Here is a 26,060-nt window from a genome sequence, read left to right on the forward strand (position 1 = left end):
AGGATCGAGTCCCGCATCGGGCTCTCTGTTCAGCAGGGAGCCTGCTTCCCTCTCTCTCTCTCTGCCTGCCTCTCTGTCTACTGTGATCTCTCTCTGTCAAATAAATAAATAAAATCTTAAAAAAAAAAAAGAAATGCTATAATATATGAATAATTCAATTATAAAACATGCAACTTGGGAGAAAAACAAACAGTACTCCATTATCTGAAGGAATAAAATCCCATCCTTCCAACCTGAATGCCATATAGTTTACTACTCAGGGCCTCACCAATTACCTCAGGGACACTTTCAGCATCTGTAGTTTTATCTATCTTGATTATAAATTTTCGTACCTACTTACATTACCTAAGAAGCAACAAATTAAAAAAGAAGTCTAACAGAACTATTAGAAGTAGGCACAACTATTGTATATAGCTGACTGCTGAAGAATATATATTAAAAAATAAACAGGAAAGTAACAAAGAACCACTTCGCATAGTGATAGATGGTCATTATAATGGTCCTCTGTCGTTAAAAAAAAAAAAACTTTTAAAAAAGGAAGAACGTACAAAATAGACTTCAAACCATTCTGTTAAAATCGTGAGAATAGTTTCAGTACTTAAAGGAGGTAACGTTCATAGCATCAAATTATGTACTAATGAATAATGCCTTATTCTTCAATGTTGCCAAAAATTAAAAAAAATTCTTAGTTTATCTCTGTGGTGTCCTGAATTCTTGCTCTCAAGTCTTTGCTCCCCTATGCTAGTAGTATTCATCCACACCTTTGCTATAGATTCCAGGTGGACAGAAGGTAATTTTTTGCCTCTTGGTTTTGGGTTTGGCCATATGACTTGCTTTATCAATGACATATCAGTGGATATGATGCCAACAAAGGCTTGAAATGTGCTTGTGCAGTGGAACTTGCCTTTCAGCATTCCTGCTTTTCTACATAAGATGATATCTCAAGTAGCTGTTGGTCCAAGGAAGCTCAGAAGCAGAAGGGGCAGACCAGGACACAAACCATAGCTCCAAAATGAGCCTAGATGAGCTGAAATTTTGCGCACCCACAGATGTGTGAGCAAGAGTTCAAGGTTTATTATTATACGCTGCTGAATTTTTACTATTGGTCAAATATACAATACATTACAACTTCACCATTTTGACCACTGTTAGGTGTATAATTCAGTGGCATTCACAACGTTGTGCAGCTACCACCACTACCCTTTTCTGGAACTTTTTCATTATCCCAGAAACAATGTACTAATTAAACAATTAACTCTCCACTAATTCCAACTACCACCCACGCCAACCTCACCTCCTCGTAACTTCTATTCTACTGTCTCTATGAACTTAATTACTCTAGGTACCTCAGGTATGTGAAACAATAATATTTGTCCTTTTGTGTCTGACTTACTTCACATGACATAAAGTTTTCAAGGTTCGTTTGTATTATTGCTTGTATCAGAACTTCATTCCTTTTTAAGTCTGAATAATATTTTGCTATATGTACATAATATATTTTGTTTATCCATTCATCTGTTGCTGGACATTTGGGCTGTTTTCTATTTAGGTTATTGTGAATCATGCTGCTATGAACAACAGCATAAAAGTATCTTTTTTTTTAAAAAAGATTTTATTTATTTGACAGAGAGAGACACAGAGAGGGAACACAAGCAGGAGAAGCAGGATTCCCAAGCAGAGAGCCTGATGCAGGGCTCGATTCCAGGACCCTGGGATCATGACCCGAGCTGAAGGCAGATGCTCGATGACTGAGCCACTTGCATGTCCCAGCATATAAGTATCTGTTTGAGTCCCCACTTTCAATTTTTTTGGGTATCTATCTAGAAGTGGAATTGCTGGATCATATGATAATTTTATGTTTAACTTTCTGAGGAGCAGGTATATTGTCTTCCACAGCAACAGTACCATCTTACATTCCCATCAGCAATGCACAAGGGTTCCAATTTCTCTACATTACTAACACTCATTATTTTTCCTTTTGTGGGGGGTAGGGTAACAGTTGTCCTAATGGATATGAAGTGATATCTCATTGTAGTTTTGGTTTGCATTTCCTAGATGACTAGTGATGTTGAGCATCTTTTCATGTGCTTATTGGCTATCTGTGTATATTCTTTGGATAAAGTCTTTTGTTTAAGTCTTTTGCCCCATTCTGGAATTGGGTTGTTGTTCTTATAAGTTTTCAGAGTTTTTATATATTCTGGATATTAATCCTTTATCAGGTATTTTACTTGCAAATATTTTCTCCCATTCTGTGGGCTGTGTTTTCACTCTCTTGATAGTGCCCTTTGATGCATAAAATGTTGTAGTTTCAATGAAGTCAAATTAATCTCGATTTGTTATGTTACTTCTACTTTTGGTGTTACACCTAAGAAATCACTGCTAAATCCAATGTCATAAAGTTTCTGGCCTATGTTTTCTTCTTAGAGTTTTATAGTTTCAGCTCTTATATTTAGGTATATTTAGGTAATTAATCATTTTTTTTTTAAAGATTTTATTTATTTATTTGACAGAAAAATCACAAGTAGATGGAGAGGCAGGCAGAGAGAGAGGGAAGCAGGCTTCCCGCTGAGCAGAGAGCCCGATGTGGGACTCGATCCCAGGACCCTGAGATCATGACCTGAGCCGAAGGCAGCGGCTTAACCCACTGAGCCACCCAGGCGCCCCTCTTTTTTTTTTTTTTTTAAGATTTTATTTATTTTTTTGAGCGAGAGAGGAAGAATGAGAAAGAAAGGGAGAGCATGAGAAGGGGGAGGGTCAGAGGGAGAAGCAGACTCCCTGCAGAGCAGGGATACCGATGCTGAGCTCGATCCCAGGACTTCAGGATCATGACCTGGGCTGAAGGCAGTCGCTTAACCAACTAAGCTACCCAGACGCCCCTTGATCCTTTTTTTTTTTCTCCCCCTTGATCATTTTTTAAAAAAAGATTTTATTTATTTATTTGCCAGAGAAAGAGAGCACAAGCAGGGAGAGGGAGAGGCAGGCTCCCTGCTGAGCAAAGAGCCTGATGCAGGACTCAATCCCAGGACCTGAGCTGAAAGCAGATGCTTAACCAACTGAGCCACCCAGGTGTCCTGGTAATTGATCCATTTTCAGTTAATTTTTATATATGGAGTATGGTAAGGTCTTTGGCATATGGATACCTAGTTTTCCTAGCACCATTTGTTGAAAAGACCATCCTTTCCCTATTAAAAGGTCTTGGTACCTTTGTCAAAATCCCGTTGGCCATTTAAGCCAGGGTTTGTTTATGGGCTCTTTCTTCTATTCCATTGGTTTATATGTCTATCCTTATGTTAGTACCACACACTTCTGATTACTGTAGTTTTGTAGAAGTTCTGAAATCAGGGAATGCAAATCCTCCAAATTTGTTCTTTTTTTTTTTTTTTCAAAACTGTTTTGGCTGTTCTGGGCCCCTTGAGAGTACACATGAATCTTAACATGGTTTTTTCCTATTTCTGCAAAAAATGCCACAGGGATTTTTGAAAGGGATTGCACTGAATCTGAGATCATGACCTGAGCGAATGGAAGCTGCTTAACTGAGCCACCCAGGTACCCTTATTTTATTTATTTTAAAATTATATATATGTAGTCCTAAACATAAGTATTATCCTTAGATAAACATAAGCTCAGGGTAAGGTTTATAATTAGCAACAGTGAATGCAGATTCATACTTTACAGTCTTCCTGGTAATTCCTTATTTGGGAACAATTCATCTTGTCCAATCTCATTAGATTCTCCTCTCCCCCACTCTCATTCTCTCTCTCTCTCTTTCACACACACACACACACACACACACACACACACACACACACACAGCAGTGCAGAATGTGGTTGAAACAAAGATCTATAAGAGTAGAAGTGTCAGCATTAACATTTTCTCATATGTGCTTATATTTTAAATTTTATCTTCCATCTGTGATCTCTTGGTAGAAAGTTAAAAAGCCACTAGTCCCTTTTCAGTTTATTATTTTAATATGTATAAATAAATATAATCTCCCAAAAGCAAAGTGAAGCAAAATAAACTGCAATTAGTTACAATATGCCAAAGGGAATTGGTTAGGGTACAAGTATTAACTCCTTTTTATTACTGGAATCTTGCAGTCTTGCTTAGAGACCTTGCACACTATACGTGACATGTGGCCTTCTGAGATACAATCCAAGTAACAGTCCCAGTGTTCATCTATAAATGAACTAGTAAAAAACTCAAAATTTTTCCTACTTTTTATTTTTTAATTATTTTTTTTTCTTTCCTACTTTTTAAGTAACAGAAGGAAGTAAGGAAGGGAAATAAATAGCAGATTAATTATCTTCTTTCCCTTAATAGTCAATCTTGAGCAAAACGCACTGTGAAGATGACTGGGATAGAGAACAAGAATCATAAGCACCGAGAAAAGGTTGTTGGAATAGGTGATTTATAGGGCACCAGTTTCATTTCTATATAGCACAGAAGTGAAAAAATATTTAACAGCATATAACCCTAGTCAAAGAGATCACCATCCTGCATATAAATGGTAGAGAAATGGATCTGGGAAAGAAGTACTTCATCCACCTCTTGTTGCTGGGCCCCAGTGTGAGGTGCTGACTCTGGCAAGTTCTCCTGGAGAACAAGGAAGAATTACCTCCAATTTATACTCATGAACTTCCCCTCATTGGTGAGGGATGGGAAATGGCAGGGTTTGTGTCTATGTTTCAAAGATTTTATTTATTTGTCAGAGAGAGAGAAAGAGTTAAAAAAAAAAAAGAGCGCGAGCGAGCGAGCGAGCACATGCATGAGAGTGGCAGGCAGCCAGAGAAGCAGGGAGCCTGAAGCAGGCCTTGATCCTAGGACCCCGGGATCATGACCTGAGCCGGAGGCAGATGCTTAACTGACTGAGCCACCCAGGTGTCCCTGCTCTTATGTTTTAAAGTTATTTTTGAAACACTGTTTTTTATATATTGTCTCAAGAACTTATTATTATAAAAGAATAAACTTATTTATTATTATAAATTCTAATGTTAAATAATCATTTAAATTTAAAAGTTTAATTCTCCCATCATATACCTAATCTCATCTTCCTTTAATCACTGTTTACTATTTGGTCTATACTCCTCCAATTTTTTCCTCCTTTGCAAAAAATATGGAATGCTTCATAAATTTTGTGTTGTTCTTCTACAGTAGTTTTGCTCATTCTCCTATTTTTTTTAATGTTAAAGAAGTAGGAGTATATATATACTAAAATATAAATATATAAACATATATAAATGTCTTTAGATATATAAATGCTATAAATTTATATATTATGCATATATATATATATATATATATATATATATATATATATATATATAAAATATGCCTGTATTTATTCTTGTATCGCTTACCAATTTTCTTTTATGTTCCAGTTCCTGTGTAAGGTGCTTTACACATACACTACTTCACTTAAGCTTCTCAAAGGCCTATGAGATAAATATGACCACCATTTTATAGCTGAGAAAACTGAGACTCTACAAGAGGTCAAGTAAGTAGGCTAAGATCATACAGTAGTAAGATCATGTACTGGCTGCTACACTAGATGGTTCTGTTCTGTTACAGACTCAAGATATAGCACCACATTTTAAATACTCCAGAATGCATCATGAGCTCACTCTGAAATAATACATTTTCATTCTTAGGTGCTCACAACCTGCCACATTCCTTTATAATTTATGAGAAAGCAATTGGAAGTAACAAGCCCTTCACAAATGGTTTTCAAAATGCTCAGGAATCATACTATCTTAACACTGATGCATCTTGATGTCCTCTTATTGCCAGCTTCTACAGAAGTTCATTAAATCTTTGTATAAAGCAATATGATGTTATTAACGTTATATAACTTAGCAGTTAATCCCAGGGTGCCTGGGTAGCTCAGCTGGTTAAGCATCTGATTCTTGATTTCAGCTCAGGTCATGATCTCAGGGTCATGAGATCAAACCCGGCATTGGCCTCTGTGTTCAGTGGGGAGTCTGCTTGAGACTGTCCCTTTCCCTCCCCCCATCCCACATACTCTTCTCCCTCTCTCTCTAATAATAAAAAAGTAAATCTTAAAAGCAAAAAAAAAAAAAAAGAAATCCCATAAATTGAGAATTTCTGACAGCAGATTTTAGATCTACCTTTGAAAGCACATCTTTATCAAAGTTTTCAATACAAATGTTGAACTTGACAGGACCAAATATAAAAGTTCAATCAGTAAGTATCTCACTCCAACAAAGAGGTATATATCATCTATGTACAGTTTTTCAAAGAGCTACAATCCACAGCAGTATAATGACCTAGCCTATATTCACCAATTTATTATCCACATGATGCTCAAGGAATACCCACATGCCCATTCCCTCTGGGCCTCGAGTGTATATGATATACACATACACTTCCACCACAGCCCCTGTAGCTTGTCTTTGCATGTGGCTGTTAATCTATTTTGCCTTCTTCTCAAATTAAGTTCCTTATGTCATACATGTGTCATGGTATTCCCAAGCCCAGCAGAGTGCCTGGACCAGAGGAGGTGCTAAACAAGTTTTCTAAATCTGTGAGATTTATTCAGAGCATTATTTTGATATTCTACAATTCTAAAAGTTAATGCAGCAAACTGAAATTTCAACGTTCCAACTAAGTAAAATACCTATTTTTAGATGAAAGATCTAGAAAGGAAAGAAAACGTACAAACCTGTATGCAGCTAGGTGACTCACAGAATGAAAAATACACTTGTGACTCACCAGCTACCAATAAATCACTTAACCACAATGACTAATATGAAGAAAAAGAAAACAAAACACGTGTGTACACAACTAACAGTCCAAAAAAGCCTTCCCCCCCACCGCCCCCCAAATCCAAACATTTCTATGCTGGGTGGGAAGAAGGGTGCTACAAAAGTACAAACAGCAAAAATATAATTTTTAACTTTAACAAGTGGTATTCAAATTAACTGTACCCCTTTATAGTAGTCACAACAACTTTGGCTTGAAACGTTTTTCTCCCCCAAATTTATAAATTAGAAAAAATGGAACTAAGACCATTGAAGGAAATATTACAGATCACTTAGCCAGTTGGACCTTAAACTTGCTGTTCCTTTTTTTTCCTTTAGCTTGAAACTTTAAGCACTGTATTTACATTCACTGTGTTGCTTAATAGCAGTCAATACAAAAAGGCCTGTAGAGTTGCCTCTAAAAAAAAATTTTATCTTTACAAAACTCAACCCTAACTAACATAACACTACTGTCTTCATTACAGTAAAATGTCCCTAAATAAAAAATAATTTTAAAAAGAAATAAAGAATGACTTCTCATCTCAACTCAAACACAAGCTATTAACTATTGGAAAATTAATGTCAACATAAGATGGAGATCCAGAAACACAGGCCTGGATAGGTATCCTATCTTCCGGCTTCCAGACAAATTTCATTTAAGGACCACAAAGCATTTTGGATACATAATCAAGAACCTCTTCTTAAAGATCTCTAGGGAATGAGATGTGCCAACCTTCCTATGTAACTCATTTAGTTGTTTCATTTTTATATGCATTCAACCATGAGAAAATTGATCTTTCCAACAAATTGATTAAAATAATGTGTTGAAGAGTGCTGTGGCACTTAAAGCCAATTAGTGAGTCAACTTTTCAGATTAGTATATTGATGAATTGGATATGCCTAGGAAAGATAAGCGGGGAAAACAACTGACCCCATATTAAGTGCTAATGTTGCTCTTAAGGAATACATTCAAAAGCTAGAAACTGCTAGTGGTACAATCTAGTTAGTAAGGCAAAGATAAGCACCTCAGATTTAATATCTAAAGTAAATGCTAAGATAGTCATCCACTTAAGATATTAAAAGTGACCTCATATTTTGCCTTTTAAATGATTGGGAAACCCCAGCTGGAACTATCTGATTTGATATTTTTAATAGTGGAGTCTTTGCTTTTTTCCACCTGGTATATGACCAGAGGGAATAGAGTTAAATGTTGGGCCTAATGGAATTAACATATAAATACCATTATTTCTGTTGTGTAGGAGTTCACATGTTTTAAATGTCCAGTCTCTTAGGGTAGCCCTATTCAAAATGGAAACACCTTGAGAATAAACAAACAGTCCTTAGCACTCCTCTGAAGACAATCGCAAGCATTTCACAGATAAGAACCAAGACAAAATGAGTATTAACTGAATATTAGAAATGGCCTTTTTCTCATGGACATATTTTTAAGCACGCTATTTTCCAAATTGAAGACTCTAGCAGAAAGGGTGGTTAGCAGATTCACTAACTAAGCTGCTATGTTTCCAATGTGAATGTATTAGTAAATATTCATTTGAATTACCTCATGCTTTGTTGGTCCTCAAATTTCTAAAGCTAAAAACATCTAAAAGTAAGGAGTTTTGCTTCATTTAAATAAGTAACAGAATCCACCAGAATATTTATGTTGTTGTTCATGTGCTGTTTTTAATCATAATACAAGGCTGATGATATATTAAGCAACAGAAGTCATAGTGTTTTCCAAACTTTTCTTTTCTAATTATAATTTTAGTTAGAAACCAAGGGATCAAGAGGAATGAGATACTGAGAGTTCAGTGAAACAATAAAAACAGGGGCAGCCTATAAACCTCTATTTTCATTATAAAGGAGGACACATTCCACTAGGCCCGGCTTAGGAATAAAAATCAACTGTTGTGTCACAAATACACAATATACTTCTTAATGTCGATGTTATATTATGGGATCAGGAGTCCATGGGGCTGGGTAGTTTGTAGAGCATTCATAGGGTGAAAGAAAGGTAGGCAGGTAAGGATGCAGTGGGTGTAGTTCTGGGAATGGGACTGGGTTGCACGAGGTCAGAAGAGGGTAGAAATAGTAGGACAAAAGGAGGAGACTGGTAAAAAGACCAGAAGTTTTGATGAGGTCCAAAAGAAGATTAGTAGGCATGGGATAGGTACAAAATTGGAAATTATGGTTAGAGAGAATTGCCATTGAGTTTAAAATTAAGTTCTAAGGAACAAAATCCAAGTGGTGGCCACAGGAGTGAGTTATTAAAATGAATAGTGAAGGGGTGCCTGGGTGACTCAGTCGTTAAGTGTCTGCCTTCAGCTCAGGTCATGACCTCCAGGATCCCAGAGCCTTGCATTGGACTCCCTGCTCGGTGGGGAGCCTGCTTCTCCCGCTCCCATTCCCTCTGCTTGTATTCCCTTTCTCGCAGTGTCTCTATCAAATAAATAAATAAAATCTTTTTTAAGAACTAAAATGAATAGTGAAGCTAGTGGAGAAGTAAGGAATTTTAAGTCCACACTATTTATTCCAAATGAATACCTAAAGAAATTTACAATGAGATGACTTGAAATGAGAGGAATATACTACTACCAGCCAGGAATATAAAATGGCTTTGAGTAAAATATCCTATTTCATTCAGTCTTTGGAACTCCATGAACTCAAAAGGCTAGAACTTCTCTCCAGTTTACTCAGCATAGATAAACTTAGGTAATACTGCTAGCTGTCTATTCAAACCCACTCCCCTTGTCTTCACGGCTAACAGAGTCCCATTCCCATTCAGTATCCACTTCTATTGGTAAAGCATTCTAAGAGAAGGGGAGCCCATCACAGGTCCAGGGTAGGTTGTGTTTAGCCCCAGTCCATCCGGGGAATTTAGTCCAGACTGAGGGTGACATTTTCCATTTTCCACACAGTATTTCACACTGGAAACTCTGAAGTAATTTTCCATTTCTTTCTTTTCCTCACCCCCACACATCAGCAGTCAGTAAACAGATAAGACTCATGTTTTTACCCACTCACTGGGCAAACAAGGTTCTCTCTTTTAAGAGTACTATCAGTTTTGCTATTAATACTTGTTTTGAAAATGTTAAATCCAACACAATCGATATAATTGGTATTAGTTTGAGCATAAGTTTGAGCCTTCCTTTGCCAGATTTCATCAGTGAGAAACACAGTAGAGACAACTGTACTCAGGTGAACTCAAAACATACACCTCAAACATCTACGTTACATGCCACACCTGTCCACATCTGGCAGTACAATTTGCTTTCAGGTTTCAAACAGCCTTCCTTCTACCACTTCACAACAGTTTACAAGCCGCAACTCTCTGCCACCCATTTACACAAGGATACAGCATTTTTTCTTAAAGCCTTTTATTTATTTGAGAGAGACAGAGTGAGAGCATGAGTGGGGGGCGGGGGACGGGCAGAATTGGTGGACTTATTTTTCACATCGGTTGTAAACACTATATGGTTGCTTTGTTGACTGACTCTTACTTCTCACAAGAGTGCTAATGTGTAAGATGCACTGTGTGGCAGTGCTGATGATAAGAAAAAAAGACAAAAGGTGAAGCAAAAGTAGATGCATCTACTGAATCTGCCTAGTGGATTTTAGGTTTCATGTTTATAATTACAGCTATCAGATATTTTTCATATTAAAATTATTCAAGAAAAATAACTATCTTTGCAAACAAACTCTTTAGTTTCTAACCCCCCAACCCTTCCCCACCCCAAACTGTCTCTGTTTTAACAGCATGCTTTTTAAAAATGGGATGACTTCTCAGGAAGGCAGCTACTGCTTCATGGTAGAGACAAGTACACTAGTATTAATGATGGCTAGTAAAAAAAATTAATTTCTCCTTTGGAACTGTTTTTAGCATTAACTTATGACTCAACATAAAATATTTTTTATTACTTTATAATCAGTTATACTTTTAAAACAAAAATTATTATAGTATTATTTTTCACAAGTTTTGGTTCTCAACTCAGGCAGTACCTAAAAGTCATTATCACCATGAGGAATCAAAATAGGTATCTACTAAAAAAAAAAATATCTATCTATCTATCATCAATCAACTATATATCAGAAAAAACTAGACACTGTATAAAAAGATACTGTTGAGGTAAAAATCATTACTTTGAGACCTAAAGCATTTCCCAGGCATTAATATATTTCAATGACAGTAAGGTTGTATTCTAAGTAAGCTATATTAAGGAGGGCTCTGAACCACTATTATTAGACTATCTCAGAGAAGCAGGATGACCTAGGAGGAATGTGAGCCCTAGAATCAGAGACCTTACACTTAGCATTTAAATTTCAATTTCTTCAGCTATAAAAAGACATTTAAAAAAGTGTCTATACCTCATAGTGCTGCTGTGAGGATCAAGGGCAAAGTGCAAGTATGGCATTTTGCAGCTTCATACTTAGTATATAGGAATATTTAATTATTACTGCTGCTACTGTTATAAGCAATAATATTAATAATATTGCTGTAATTTGCCTGTACATCAGACTCTGATGCACTGGATCCCAGTATGTATAAAATTCATGTTAGGCACTGGAAAGGCTTGGCAAGATAAAGGAAGGGCAGTCACTATAATGAATTTTAATTATAGATTATTTCTTAAACATTTTTTCTTAAAAATTAAAAATGATATTTCATGGGGAGGAGCCAAGATGGCAGAGGAGTAGGAGACTTCAATTTCATCTGGTCCCAGGAATTCAGCTAGATAGTTATCAAACCATTCTGAACACCTACAAACTCAACTGGAGAATGAAAAAAAAAATAGCAGTAACTTAATGAACAGAAAAGCAACCACGTTCTAGAAGGTAGGAGGTGTGGAGAAGTGAATCTGAGGCAACATATGGGAACGACAGACTGGGAGGAGGGGAAGGGGCCTCTGTCAGCCAGCTCCCAGCAAGTGAGAGAGCAGAGGAGCACAAAATCAACTTTCAGAAGTCTGCTCCACAGAGGGACATCGCTTCAGTGGCTAAGATGGGAATGGAAGCCTTGCTGGGATGGTGTGGTCTCAGCATCGTTGGGATCACAGGAAGACTGGGGGTGCCTGAGTGTGACAGAGCACCCAGGTATCACAAGGAAGCCAGCTGTCAACAGTGTGTCCAGGAGTGGGATCTCAGCTCAGGGTTGCCATAAACCATGATCTGCAGCACAGTTGGTCTGCTGCTCTTTAAGCCAGGGCCCAACAAGCAGCAGAACCGAGGAGATTCCCCTTCCTTCCTTGGGAAGAGCAGCACAGGAGTGCACCCCAGGAATCTGCTGGGCTTGGAGATTCTGAACAGGACCATGTGCCAGAGACAGAAATGGATGGTCATAGGCTGGATGGGCACAGAGTACGGACACAGACCAGGGAGACAGGAGTGATGGACTGGTTTTCTCTGAGAGTGCAATGAGAAGTGGGGCCCTGAGCTCTTGGCTCCTCTGGGGCCAGAGACTGGGAGGCCACCATTTTCATTCATATCCTCTAAAGCTGTGCTAAAACCTTCAAGGAACAAAAGCTACACAGAGAAAACTGGAGCAGATAACTTAGCCTTGCCCCTAGCAAGGGTGGTGCAACTCTGCCCAGGGCAAAGACATTTGAGAATCACTGCAACAGGCTCCTCCCACAGAAGATCAGCAAGAACATTCAGCCAAGACCAAGTTTAACAATAAATGAGAACTGCATAATTCCAGAGCTAGGGGAATACAGCTCATAAAATTCATGGCTTTATTCTCATGATTCTTTAGTCTCTCAAATTTAATTTTTAAAATTTTCTTCCTTTTCTCTTTCTCTTTTTTTTTGAATTATTCTTCTTTCCTTTCCAACCAACTTCTTATCAATTCCTTTTTAAAAATCTTTTTAAATTTTCACAGTTATGGTCATAGTCTATCCGTTCATTATATTTAACCTTATTTTTGCATATATATACATATTCTTCTTTCCTTAAAATTTTGGGATATAGTTTCTTCGAACAGACCAAAATACACCCAAAATCCAGTGTATTGCTCTGTTCTATTCACCAGCCTGATCATATATATATATTTTTTTTCTTTTTTCTTTCTTTTCCCCTCAGTTTTAGGTCTGGTTTGTTTAGTGCACACTTCTCTGGGGTCGTTATTACACTTCAGCATTTTCTTCTCTCTCTCTCTTTTTTTTTTTTTAAGATTATTTATTTATTTATTTGACAGACAGAGATCACAAGTAGGCAGAGAGGCAGCCAGAGAGAGAAAGGAGGAAGCAGGCTCCCTGCTGAGCAGAGAGCCCAATGTGGAGCTTGATCCCAGGACCCTGAGATCATGATCTGAGCTGAAGGCAGAGGCTTTATCCCACTGAGCCACCCAGGCGCCCCCAGCATTTTCTTCTCTTGTTCATCTATTCTCTCAACAAAAGGACAAAACAGAAAAACCCACCTCAAAAAAGAGAATGAGAGGCAGTACTGACTGCCAGGGACCTAATCAATGTGGACATTAGTAAGACATGGGGGGGGGATGCTGGGTGGCTCAGTGGGTTAAAGCCTATGCCTTCAGCCCAGGTCATGATCCCAGGGTCCTGGGACTGAGCCCTGCATTAGGCTCTCTGCTTGGCAGGGAGCCTGCTTCCTCTTCTCTCTCTCTGCCTGCTTCTCTGCCTACTTGTGATCTCTGTCAAATTAAAAAAAAAAAAGAAACTTATGGGGTGCCTAGGTGGCTCAGTGGGTTAAAGGCTCTGCCTTTGGCTCAGGTTATGATCCCAGAGTCCTGGGATCAAGCCCCTTGTTGGGCTCTCTGCTCAGCAGGGAGCCTGCTTCTTCCTCTCTCTCTGCTTGCTTCTGTGCCTATTAGTGATCTCTGTCAAATAAATAAATAAAATCTTAAAAAAAAAAATAAGACATCAGAACAAGAGTTCAGAATAACAATTATAAAGATACTAGCTGGGTTTGAAAAAAGCAAAGAAGACACTAAAGAATCCCTTTCTGGAGAAACAAAATCTAACCAAGTCAAAATCAAAAATGCAATTAATGAGGTACAATAAAAATTTTTTTAAAAAGCAAATAAATGAGGTACAATAAAAAATGGAGGCTCTAGCTGCTAGGATAACTGAGGCAGAAGAGAGAATTAGTAATAGAGAAGACCAAATGATGGGAGAATTAAGAAGCTGAGAAAAAGAGAGATAAACAACTACTGGATCTTGAGGGGAGAATTTGAGAGGTAAGTGATACCCTAAAGTGAAACAATATTAGAATAATTGGGATCCCAGATGAAGAAAGAGAGAAAGGGGCAGAAGGTATATTAGAAGAAATTATAGCAGAGAACTTCCCTAATTTGGGGAAGAAACAGGCATCAAAATCCAGGAAGCACAGAAAACCCCCCTCAAAATCAATAAAAGTAGGTCAACACTTGGATATTTAATAGAAAAACTTACAAATCTCAGAGACAGAGAAAATCCTGGCAGCAGCTTGGGACAATAGGTCTGTAACCTACAACAGTAGAAACATTAGATAGGCAGCAGACCTATCCACAGAGACCTGGCATGATATATTCAGGGTACTAAATGAGAATATGCAGCCAATAATACTTTATCCAGCTAGACTGTCATTGAAAATAGAAGGAGAGATAAAACCTCTAGGACATACAAAACTAAAAGAAACTGCAATCACCAAACTAGACGTATAAAAAAATATTGAAAGGGGTTCTGTCCTCTAAGCAAAGAGTCCAAAGTAACATAGACCAGAAAGGAGCAGAGACTATATACACAGTAACAGTCACCTTACAGATAATACAATGGCACAAAATTCATATCTTTCAATAATTAGCGTGAATGTAAATGGGCTAAGTACCCCAATCAAAAGACACAAGTGTCAGGTTGGATAAAAAAGCAAGACCCATCAATACGCTGTCTGTAAGAGACTCATTTTTAACCCAAAGACACCTCCAGATTTAAAGTGAGCAGATGGAAAATGATTTATTATGCTAATGGACATCAAAAGAAAGCCAGGTGGCAATCCTTTGATCATACAAATTTGATTTTAAATCAAAGACTATAATAAGAGATGAGGAAGAATACTACATCATACTTAGAGTCTATCTAACAACAAATCTAACAGTTGTAAAGATTTATGCCCCTAACATGGGAGCAGCCAATTATATAAGCCAATTAATCACAAAATCAAAGAAACACATCAATAATAATAAAATAACAGTCAGGGACTTTAACACTCCCCTCACTGAAATGGATAGATTAAGCAAAAGATCTACAAGGAAATATGGGCTATAAATGACATACTGGACCAGGTGGACTTCACATATCTCCTCAGAACTTTCCATCCCAAAGAAACAGAATAAACATTCTTCTCTATTGCTATGGAACATTCTCCAGAATAGATCACATCCTGGATCACAAATCAGGTCTCAACCGGCACCAAAAGACTGGATCATTCCCTGCATATTTTCAGACCATGATGCTTTGAAACTTGAACTCAATCACAAGAGGGAAGTTGGAAAGATCTCAAATACATGAAGGCTAAAGAGCATCCTACTAAAGAATGAATGGGCCAATGAGGAAATTAAAGAAGAATTTAAAAAAAATTCATGGAAACAAATGAAAATTAAAGCACAACTGTTCAAAATCTTCGGGGTACAGCAAAGGTGGTCCTAAGAGGGAGGTATATAGCAAGACAAGCCTTTCTCAAGAAACAAGGAAGGTCTCAAGTACACGACCTAACTTTATACCTTACAGAGCTGGAAAAAGAACAGCAAATAAAGCCTAAACCCAGCAAGAGAAGAGAAATAATAAAGATCAGAGTAGAAATCAATGAAATAGAAACCAGAAGAACAGAGGAACAGATCAACGAAACTAAGAGTTGGTTCTTTGAAAGAATTAGTAAGACTAATAACCCTCTGGCCAGATTTATTTCAAAAAGAAAAGAGAAAGGACCCAAATAAATAAAATCATGAATGAAAGAGGAGACATCAAACCAATAGCAAAGAAATACAAATAATTATAAGAACATATTATGAGTAACTATATGCCAACAAATTAGACAATCTGAAAGAAACGGATGCATTCCTAGAGATGTATAAACTATCACAACTGAACCAGGAAGAAATAGGAAAGTTAAACAGACCTATAATGAACAAAGAAATTAAAGCAGTAATCAAAAATCGCCCAACAAACAAGTGCCCAGGGCCAGATGGCTTCCCAGGGTAATTCTACTAAACATTTAAGAAAAATTAATACCTATTCTTCTGAAACTGTTCCAAAAAATAGAAATGGAAGGAAAACTTCCAAACTCATTTGATGAGGCCAGCATTACCTTGATCCCCAAACCAGAGAAAGACCCCCTCAAAAAGGAGGATTATAGACCAATATCCCTGATGAACATGGATGCAAAAATTCTTACCAAAATACTAGCCAATAGGATCCAACAGTACATTATAAGGATTATTAACCATGACCAAGTGGGATTTGCTCCTGAGTTGTAAGGTTGGTTCAACATCTGCAAATCAATCAATGTGATAGCTACATCAATAAAAGAAAAGGACAAGAACCATATGATACTCTTAACAGAAGCAGAAAAAGTATGCGACAAAGTACAGAATCCTTTCTTGATTAAAACTCTTCACAGTGTAGGGATGGAGGGTACATACCTCAATATCATTAAAGCCATCTATGAAAAACCCATAGTGAATATCATTCCCAATGGGGAAAAACTGACAGCTTTTCCCCTAAGGTTAGGAACATGGCAGGGATGTCCACTATCACCACTGCTGTTCAACACAGTACTAGAAGTCCTAGCCTTAGCAATCCAGACAACAAAAAGAAATAAAAGGCATCTGAATCGGCAAAGAAGTCAAACTATCACTCTTTGCAGATGATATAATACTTTATGTAGAAAACCCGAAAGACTCTACCCCGAACTGTTAGAACTCATAGAGGAATTCAGTAAAGTAGAAGGATATAAAATCAATGCACAGAAATCAGTAGCATTTCTATGCACCAACAATGAGACAGAAGAAAAAGAAATTAAGGAGTCTATTCCATTTACAATTGTTAAAAAAAAAAACCCAAAACTGTAAGATACCTAGGAATAAATCTAACCAAAGAAAAAAAGAATCTGTACTCTGAAAACTATAGAATACTCATGAAAGAAATTGAGAAAGACACAAAGAAATGGAAAAAATGTTCCATGCGCATGGACTAGAAGAACAAATACTAGTCAGTAAAGATAATTTTTAGGAAAAGGGATTTTGAAAGATGAAGAAAAAAGCAAACACAATTTCCCCCCTAAAACAGTTCTGAAAGTTCTTTAAAATTCATATTATAACCTCACTTGATTTATTATTATTATTCATGAAAAGAACAGGTAATTTTTAAAGTAAAATTTTTCTATTCTTGATTTTCTTCTTTAAAAATTGGCACTCTGAACATAAGATCATTCTACTGGCTTTCTGTCAGAAACAACATGTGCCGCAGACTTCTGTTACCAAGAAAGATCAGGATTTCAGTACTACTTGAGAAGTACAGTCTAAAGTCACGTAAAAAAGACAAGCTGACCTATCAGGGGCATGAAATTATGTTTCTAAGAAAATTATCAAATAACTACAAAAATTAAAAACTCATCATTTTTACATGGATGGACCTAGAGGGTTATTATGCTAAGTGAAATAAGTCCGACAAAGACAAACACCATGTGATTTCACTTACATGTGGAATCTAAAAAACGAAACAAATAACAAAGAAAGAAATGAAGCAGAAATAGAACCATAAATATAAAGAACAAACTGGTAGTTGTGGGAGGAGGAGGCAGGGAATGTGAGGATGAGCAAAAAAAAGGTGAAGGGGAGTAAGGGCTTCCAGTGATGGAACAAGGAAGTCACAGAGTCAATGGTATTGTAATAACATAAGGTGACATTGTATGGTGACAGATGGTAGCTACACTTGGTCGTTAGCATAGTATAATACACAGAGTTCCTGAATCACCACACTGTACACCTTAACTAATGTAACATAGTGTGCCAGACATAATTCACCTTAAAAAATATATGTATTTTTTGCCACAGTCTTAGTCATGAGAATTTTCCTCTTTCACTAGGTAGCAAAGTTATTAACACACTTATTCTTAATTACTCAGGCTAGATACTTTAACATATGAGTAGTGCCAAAAGTTAAATAATTAATGTAAGTACCACATGTTAAGACTATTCATTAGGAAAAGGGATTTTGAAAGATGAAGAAAAAAGCAAACACAATTTCCCCTCTAAAACAGTTCTGAAAGTTCTTTAAAATTCATATTATAACCTCACTTGATTTGGCTTCATTCATTTGTATATAACCAAAGGCTTTAAAATTTGCAACAGCTCTATTATGAAAATATCTTTTCCCACACATTATTAGTTATATAAAGTCCATTTTGGGGGTGGGGGGACAGAGACTAAAATAGATACATGTTCTTTGCTTAAAAAAAAAAAAAATCTGGGTCACAATTTAATTGTTAAGTTGAATTACATCTAGATCTTGAGTTTTACTTCAGGATTATGAAAGCCAGGCTAACTTATCTAAATTCTTGCCTTGCCTAAGAGAAAGTTCACACTTACACTTTATCATTTATATGAAAACCCTTCTTTAATTTATGTATTATGAGGACAGTAGTGAACTAGTTCTCTATTTGGGAGAACATTTGCAAGTAGCTTTGCCAGCTAGAAAGCGTTGGCTGATCTCTGATAATGGCCAATTGCTGTTGGTCAAGTTGCAGGAGTTTGAGAAGATCCAAAATAATAAGAAATAACTATTTGTGGACTACTTTACTTCTAAAGATATCACGTGAATTCACTGTCCTTTTGTCAGTAGGATATCTCTTATTAAAAATTAAGGGTAAGTGGAAATTTCAAAAGATTTTTAGACTAGAATATTTTCTTTAGGAATGTAACACTTTAAGGTTATAATGCAATTTAATGGAAACACACGCTCTATTTAAAACTGTCAGCTTTATCTATTGGTTTTCAGAGCCAATTTAACACATAAAAGACAAAAGCCGTAATAATTATTGTTGATTTGAAATTGGCTTTTTCCCAATATTTTTCAGTATATTAAATATAATTCAGCATATATGTCTATGGTTACCAGAGGCTCTATTTATAGAAGGCTCTGTGTGGAAAGTTTATTTCTAGGGACCAAGCTTATTTATGTCCCACTTCACAGAACTGACTTTAGAAGGCTAGCTGACAATGTACCCCATAAGCACACACCCTTATAGACCATGAGATGAAAGCAGTAAACCTACTCACCAAAAGATACCGACAAAGAGATAGAAGTCTCTGGGTAGCAGGACTGGGAGACAGAGTGAGATGGGACTACTGTATCAGTAATACAAATACTACTGAGTTCATCAGTGAACTGATGTCATTAGTGGCACTGGAGTTTTTAAACCAGAGTACAGATACTGCTGTGATACAATAAAACTAAATCTGATAAATAAATCTCTAAACCCATACCAGTTACATCCACTACATGTAGAACACTAAGGGAGTCAGGGAGGGCCCAAATGTAAGTTAGGATGTTAAATTAGATCATTTTTTAGTTCCTTTCTAGTTGTAAAATTGATGATTCTATGTATATAGATATACATATTCATCTTTGAAAGCATACAACTAAAGAACAGAGATAAAAATCAATAGTAAAATTTAACAATTATACCAGATTTAATTTCTTTGGAAAAAATTTATGCCTATGAAGTATGCTATTATTTAAAATATAGAGATCAGCCATTTTCCCAAATCTTCTTTGATCATTATCATGGAAATAAAATTCTGAGTAAACTGAGAAAAACACAAACAAAACTATCAACATTACCAATTATTACTACCTCAGAACTACAGCATAAACAAGCACTACACTACATCCTACCTCTTGCAAACATAACAAAACAATGCATTTCTACAGGAACTCAGCCAGACAGCAAAACTTGTGGGGAGGGGGGGCGACGAGTGGGTTGATTTTACTTTTCTTTAACCCTTTTGATGTCAAAGTTAAAAGCTGTAAAATGTTATGACATTTGTTTTACTTCCTTTAGGAGGGAATCATTTGCAAAACTACACTCTTATTTTATACGCTTTTAGTTTTCAGTTAGAAAACTTGTTGCTTAATATGCAAATCTCAAACTGGGGGAGGGAGGTAGGAACTGAAGCTCAACAAACACAACAAAAAAAAGTTGCTTTGCTATGTTGAGGCTGCCAGGCTTTTTGTTACTCTACTTGAAAGTAAATGTGACTTGTCTGTACAGAGTGCTGCTTCAGCAGTTCCAAATGAATTTCAAGCCTGTGCTCCATATTTTCTCTTTTGTAAGTTTAATGTATTCAGCAATACTGAACTGACAATTTAAATAACTACATTTTTAAACAAACGAAGCATTGATGTTAATGTATGAAAATGGTCCAAACCCCTGGGAGTCTTGGTTCCCACCATTGTTTATTCTGACAACAGGATATAATTGCTTACTTACTTGGCAGCAAATTTAACCATCTGCTTGCTTGCATGGTCTCCCACAGCCACGAGCGCCTGGACATTAAACTGCTGCTGACGTAGGACCAAGAAACACTGCTTTCCTGAATAAGACAGAAAGAACACAAGTGTATTAAGGACATGCTACTTCAAGTTTTTACAAAGAAGAAAAATGTTTCTCTACTTTAAAACTGAGCCACAATTTACTATACTCATCAGGCACGTACATATGTATCCAGCTTCCATATACTCATACTGTTAGAAACCCAAGTTCCCTCTATGGTAATGAAATTGCCATAATTCCTTCTATGGTAATGAAAATGTTTTTAACATGTTATGAGAACACAGGCAAATCACCAATTTCAAAAAAATATTATAAATCAGAAAATTATTTGGTCATTGCATTGATTAAACAATTTCAAGTAACTTCAGATCACTTTAAACATTCATTCAGTATCAAGTGTGCACAGGCAAAGGCACTGTGCTTACCACTATGGGATCTTCAATGATGAAGCCACAGAAGTGCTAATAAAGTGCTTAGTACTGAGAACACAAGCATTCTGTGCAGGTGGTCCATTTTACTTCTCACCAAAGTATATTTTAAAGAGCACCTAGAAAGGTTAATTTCATCCATGTTCTATTTTCCTCTGTTTTCCCTTATCATCTTCCTTGTCCTTTTTCTAAGAGTTCCACATTTTCCTCTTTAAATTTTTTTTTTTTTTTTTTAGGATTTTATTTGAGAGTGAGAGAGAGCGAGAGCGCAAGAGAACACAGGCTGGGAAAGCTGCAGAGGGAGAGGGAGAAGCAGGCTCCACGCTGAGCAGGGAGCCCAACACAGGGCTCAAAGCAAGGCTCTAACTTAGTAGCCTAGGATCATGGCCTGAGCCAAAGGCAGATGTTTAACCAACTGAGCCACCCAGATCCTTCTCCAAATAACTTACTTTGCATATAAAAGATCATTCCACTTATCCTCTACAATCAGTTTTATTTTTATATATTGTGGGTCTCCCCTCTTTTCATAAGGAACTGCCATTCCCTATTCTTAATAGGGAACTACTAAAAATATCAAAATATCAAAAAATATTATTCATAATATTCAGTGACGATTTATCCTTGTGACATCCTTTTTCTCTAAAGCAAACTCTTCTTAAGTCTCTGATCAAGTTTTGGGAAATTACTTCCTCATAAAATGAGTTAAATTTTTACAAGACCACTTCTCTTATCAGACTGTTTTATAGAACATCAAAAGAAGATTTCAGTTTTAAAATCCTTGCAACCCCCCCACAAAATGCAAGCAGATTTATAATCATTACTTTCAACATACAGTATTTTGAAACACAAATCAGACCACAATCATGAGTCTAAAAAAAAAAAAAAAAATGTTGTAAACAAAGTGCCAACAGAAACACAATCTATGGATTTCAGAGTAATATATGACTGACATATTTTTAAGCACCAAATATACACTTATTTTCCCTTTCCTTTGAAGTATGATTCAGTCATAAAGTAAAATCTTAAAAAAGAAAGTTACACTTTCTAAACACATTCAAGGGGATTTAAAGATACTGAATGGATAAAGATTGTTACCGTGGAGAAATCTGCAGGTGGATCAAAATGACATTATCCTCGGAACTAATAAAACCAGAGAATGTTTGATAAACTTTTAACAGAATGTTTTTGTGAAATGGAAGAGAATGTGATTTAGTAAGTATATTAGCCGTTCTACTAGTGCAGATAGGCAGCAATGACCTAGCTGCACTACAAGGCCATGCTGTGATGAACTCCAATGCTATAGGAAAGACCTTAAGAGAATGGAGCTCTACAGGACTTAACACAAACAGCACATGAAAATGTCTCTTGGTCAGCACTAGGGGGTAATACTTTGTGTAAGGGTTGGTAAAGAGTAAAAGCTTTGAAATCAAAAGACCTAGGATCCTATCCTGTCACTTCCTAGGAAGGGGCCTGAGAGAAAATTACTGAACTACTTTATGCCTTAGTTCTTCGTCTGCAAAATGGAGAAAGTAATAGTACGCTTTTATGTTTTATTTTCCCCTATAATCTTGAGGATTATACAGGTAATATATTTAGAGTTGTGACACACCCAATTAATATCATTAATTAATGTTAATTATTATTAATAGCACCACTGGCTCTTTATTTGATTACCACTCCAATTTCACATTTGGATTACAGTGTGCAACAATCATGCCAGGTGCTGGGAACACAAAGTAAATATTTGATAGATAATAATGATAGACTATTTTGTAAAAAAAGTGATAAAGCCATATAAAGCATAATCCCAATTTTGTCTAAGTTATTAAAATTGACTGTGTAGAGAAAAACAAAAACCAAAAGGTGAATTTGATTGGCTAGGTAAAAACCACCACAATGTGGCCACTAACAGATGTGAAATTATAGGAAATCATGCTGTTCTTTGTATTTTTGGGTTTTTTCCCCTGAACTTTCTACAATAAGCATGTACTATTTTTCTAATCAGAAAAAATACTTTTTAAGAGAATAATATAATTGGGGAGGTAGATATAGAAGAAATGTAAGGGCTGAAAGGAAATCTTGGCCATCTTCAAGATTTAACACAAATAGTATGTAGAACCTGAGGGTGTTGTAGGAGGCTAAATACAGAAGAAAATATGCTCTCAAAGATTCGACCTCACTGCTAGGGAAAACAAATAAAGAAATCATTGGTAATGGGTGGAGTAAAGATTGTTCACTGTTCTCTTTCAATGTTTAATGTGCTTATTGTATATAATTCTAAATTTTAGGGACGCCTGGGTGGCTCAGTTGGTTGGACTGCCTTCGGCTCAGGTCATGATCCCAGAGTCCTGGGATCGAGTCCCGCATCGGGTTCCCAGCTCCATGGGGAGTCTGCTTCTCCCTTTGATTTCTCCTCGCTCATGCTCTCTCTCACTACCTCTCTCTCAATAAATAAATAAAAATCTTAAAAAAAAATATTAAAAAAAAATTCTAAATTTTAGACCTCTTTTTTTTTGAAAAAGGAAACAGATGGAAGGGAGGGGATTAAGTAGTAAAGCCAGCACCATGAGGTATTATATAAACCTACAAGAAAGAATGTATCAGCACAAAAACACCCAAATCAGTGGAACAAAAAAATAAACTCAAAATAGACCTTATAAGAGAAAAGAAATTCTAATTCTAGATAGAATTCAGGAAATTAAAAAAAACCCTACAAGTAAAAAAACTGAATGATAAATGAAATTGAATATTAAACTGTACAAAAGAGAAGGGGAGACCTTTCTATGTATAAAAGTTACAGAATATCTATACACAAAAAACTGAAAGTTTCCATAGTGTAGTGGTTATCACGTTTGCCTCACACAAAAAACTGAAACACTGGGAAAAACCATTTGCTAAATGACTTACAACATATATGAGTTAACATCTTTAACATATAGAGATCATAAAGATTTATTAGTAAAGGACATTGAGATTCCAACAGGTAAATAGGCAATAAACGATAACAAACCATTTGAAAGAAAAAGAGAAAGCCTGAGTAGGTAAATATAAGGGAAAAAATGAAGGTAATGCAAGTTGAAGCAAACAATGATGACACATACTTTACCTCTCAAATTAGAAGAGATTTAAAAAATAAATGTTATTTAATGCTTGGGAGAATTAAGTGAAAACTGTTCCTCCATAAGTTGCTGATGGCAAGGTAAACTTGCATTTTCTTTTGGAGAATCACTTGGCAATAAGCATTAAAAGCTTAAAATTGTTCTCTGTTTCAAGAAGTGTATTTCTTAGAAAGTATGTTAAGGGGGCACACCTGGGTGGCTCAGCTGGTTAAGCGATTGCCTTCAGCTCAGGTCATGATCCTGGGGGTCTGGCTTGCGGCTCAGCGGGGAGTCTGCTTCTCCTGCTCCTTCTGCCCCTCCCACTCCCCCGTTCATGCTGTCTTAAATAAAATCTTTAAAAAAAATATGTTAAGGAAATGGAGTATGGAAAGAGTCACAGTGACAAAGATGTTCACAGCAATATTATTCATATAAAAGCACTCAAGCTCTATTATTATTTATTTAAGCAGTCTTTATTAGTGCAATGATCTACATGTGACTTCAATGTTATGGTTCCCAGGTTTCTGGTGTTCAAAGCACTTCAAATACTAGAGCTTTGACGGTCCACTCAAAAAGATTTTTAAAAGACTTAAAAATCCCACAAAAATCCAGTACTGGTTTCCTGGTAAGTAGACCTGTCCACTCTGACTTCTATCAAGTTCTTTTGATACCAAGTTCTTGGCTGTTAGCAAACAAACCTTCCTTGGTTCTGTTTGGTGATACACAGCACTGCATGACCTGCTTTGTTCCACTTTTTGCAGGCACTATCTCATAGACACTGGTGAGTGATAACAGGGAGCAGCATGCAAACTGCCATCGCTTTTATGTAAATTTAAAAAACAAAGAATATACGCATGCTTGTAAATCCATTTTTTCTCCCTGGAAGGATACACAAGAAACAACAGTGATTATTTTTGGGGGGGGGGGGGAAGAGAGTGAGATGAGATGGAGAAGCTAGAATTGTGAGACTTCCGGTTTTTCCTTTTGTATCTTTTTTTTTTTTTTAAGATTTTAAAATTTACCTATGTGAGAGAAAGAGAAAGAGTGAGAAAGCAAGTATGAGCAGGGGGAGCGGCAGAGGGAGAAGCAAACTCTAGGCTGAGCAGGGAGCCCGATGTGGGACTCAATCCCAGGACCCTGGAACCACCACCTGAGCAGAAGGCAAACGCTTAATTGACTGAGCCACCCAGGTGCCCTTTCCTTTTGTATCTTTTTTGAACCTTTAGAATTTTAATTTTTACTATATCCACATATTACCTTTTACTCTAATAAGTAAATGTGTAATTTCTGACTTTAGCAAAAAAGTCCTTTTTGTGTAAGTTAGTAATGGAATTTTAAAAGACAGACTAATCAACTGCTAAATATTACTCATCTTTCTTCTTGGAACCTGCCAACCAGGAGACAGTTTATAGAAAGGAAGATAAAGTCAATGTTTAAAATAGCTGAATGAATTTGCTATTTTTAGGTATTTTAAATTTGGCTCCTTAACAATTAACAATTTGTTTTGCATTTTGATTCTCAAGTTTTTAGAAGAGGTAGTTTATTTTTTTAAGTTTACACAAGAGTTCTGTTTCAGAAAAACGTAAAGTTTGATAACTTTTATAGCACCTGGTGCATTCTTTATTTCTAAGCTGAAGAACATGATCACAGTCAGGACAAAAAAGCTTACCCCCATCTCCATTATGGTGATAGCTCAGTAATAAAGCAGACTTTTGTGGGAGAACTACATTATCCAAGATGTGAGGCAATCTTATGTTTTCATCTCTTCCTACTGTCTTTTAGCTTGCCAAGTTCCTGAATTCATTATTTAGATAATGTATCTTAACTTCCTAATACCCAACATTAACATTTTTCCTCATCATTTATGTTAATTCATTACTGAACAGAACGGCAAAGACTTAAATGTTTTAAAGTTACTTTCTGTTTGTTATTTCCCCTGAAATATTCTTGTATGTACATAAATTTAGGTTCTAAACTATCTGATCACCAAAATAAACTAGCTATTTTGGAAGAACAAGTAAGATTTCAGAAAGGATGGTATTGAAGGAGAAGTATTTTGTGTCAATGACTTCAATGTAGTATACATAAAATTTGAAAGGGGCCACAGATATTTCAATTATTCTTTCAATATGCAGGGTTAAGCTCATAAGCTTTCACAGTCTAAATAAATGAATTTTCAGTGTATCACCAAGAGTTATAAATTTCTCCACCTGATTTGAGGGACAGGATCCAT

The 26,060-nt window shown here is 36.4% G+C and overlaps 1 protein-coding gene across 1 annotated transcript in view; it reads right to left on the minus strand.

The window, feature by feature from the left end:
• Positions 1-26,060, minus strand: part of DARS1 (aspartyl-tRNA synthetase 1) — a 63,470-nt gene that overhangs the window by 26,327 nt on the left and 11,083 nt on the right. Inside the window, exon 4 of the mRNA XM_082689333.1 lies at positions 20,239-20,341. Coding sequence (XP_082545459.1) covers positions 20,239-20,341 — 103 coding nt within the window. The remainder of the gene's footprint in view (positions 1-20,238; positions 20,342-26,060) is intronic.

This window comes from Mustela nivalis (genome assembly GCF_964662115.1).
Source record: "Mustela nivalis genome assembly, chromosome: 11".
Taxonomy (NCBI): domain Eukaryota; kingdom Metazoa; phylum Chordata; class Mammalia; order Carnivora; family Mustelidae; genus Mustela; species Mustela nivalis.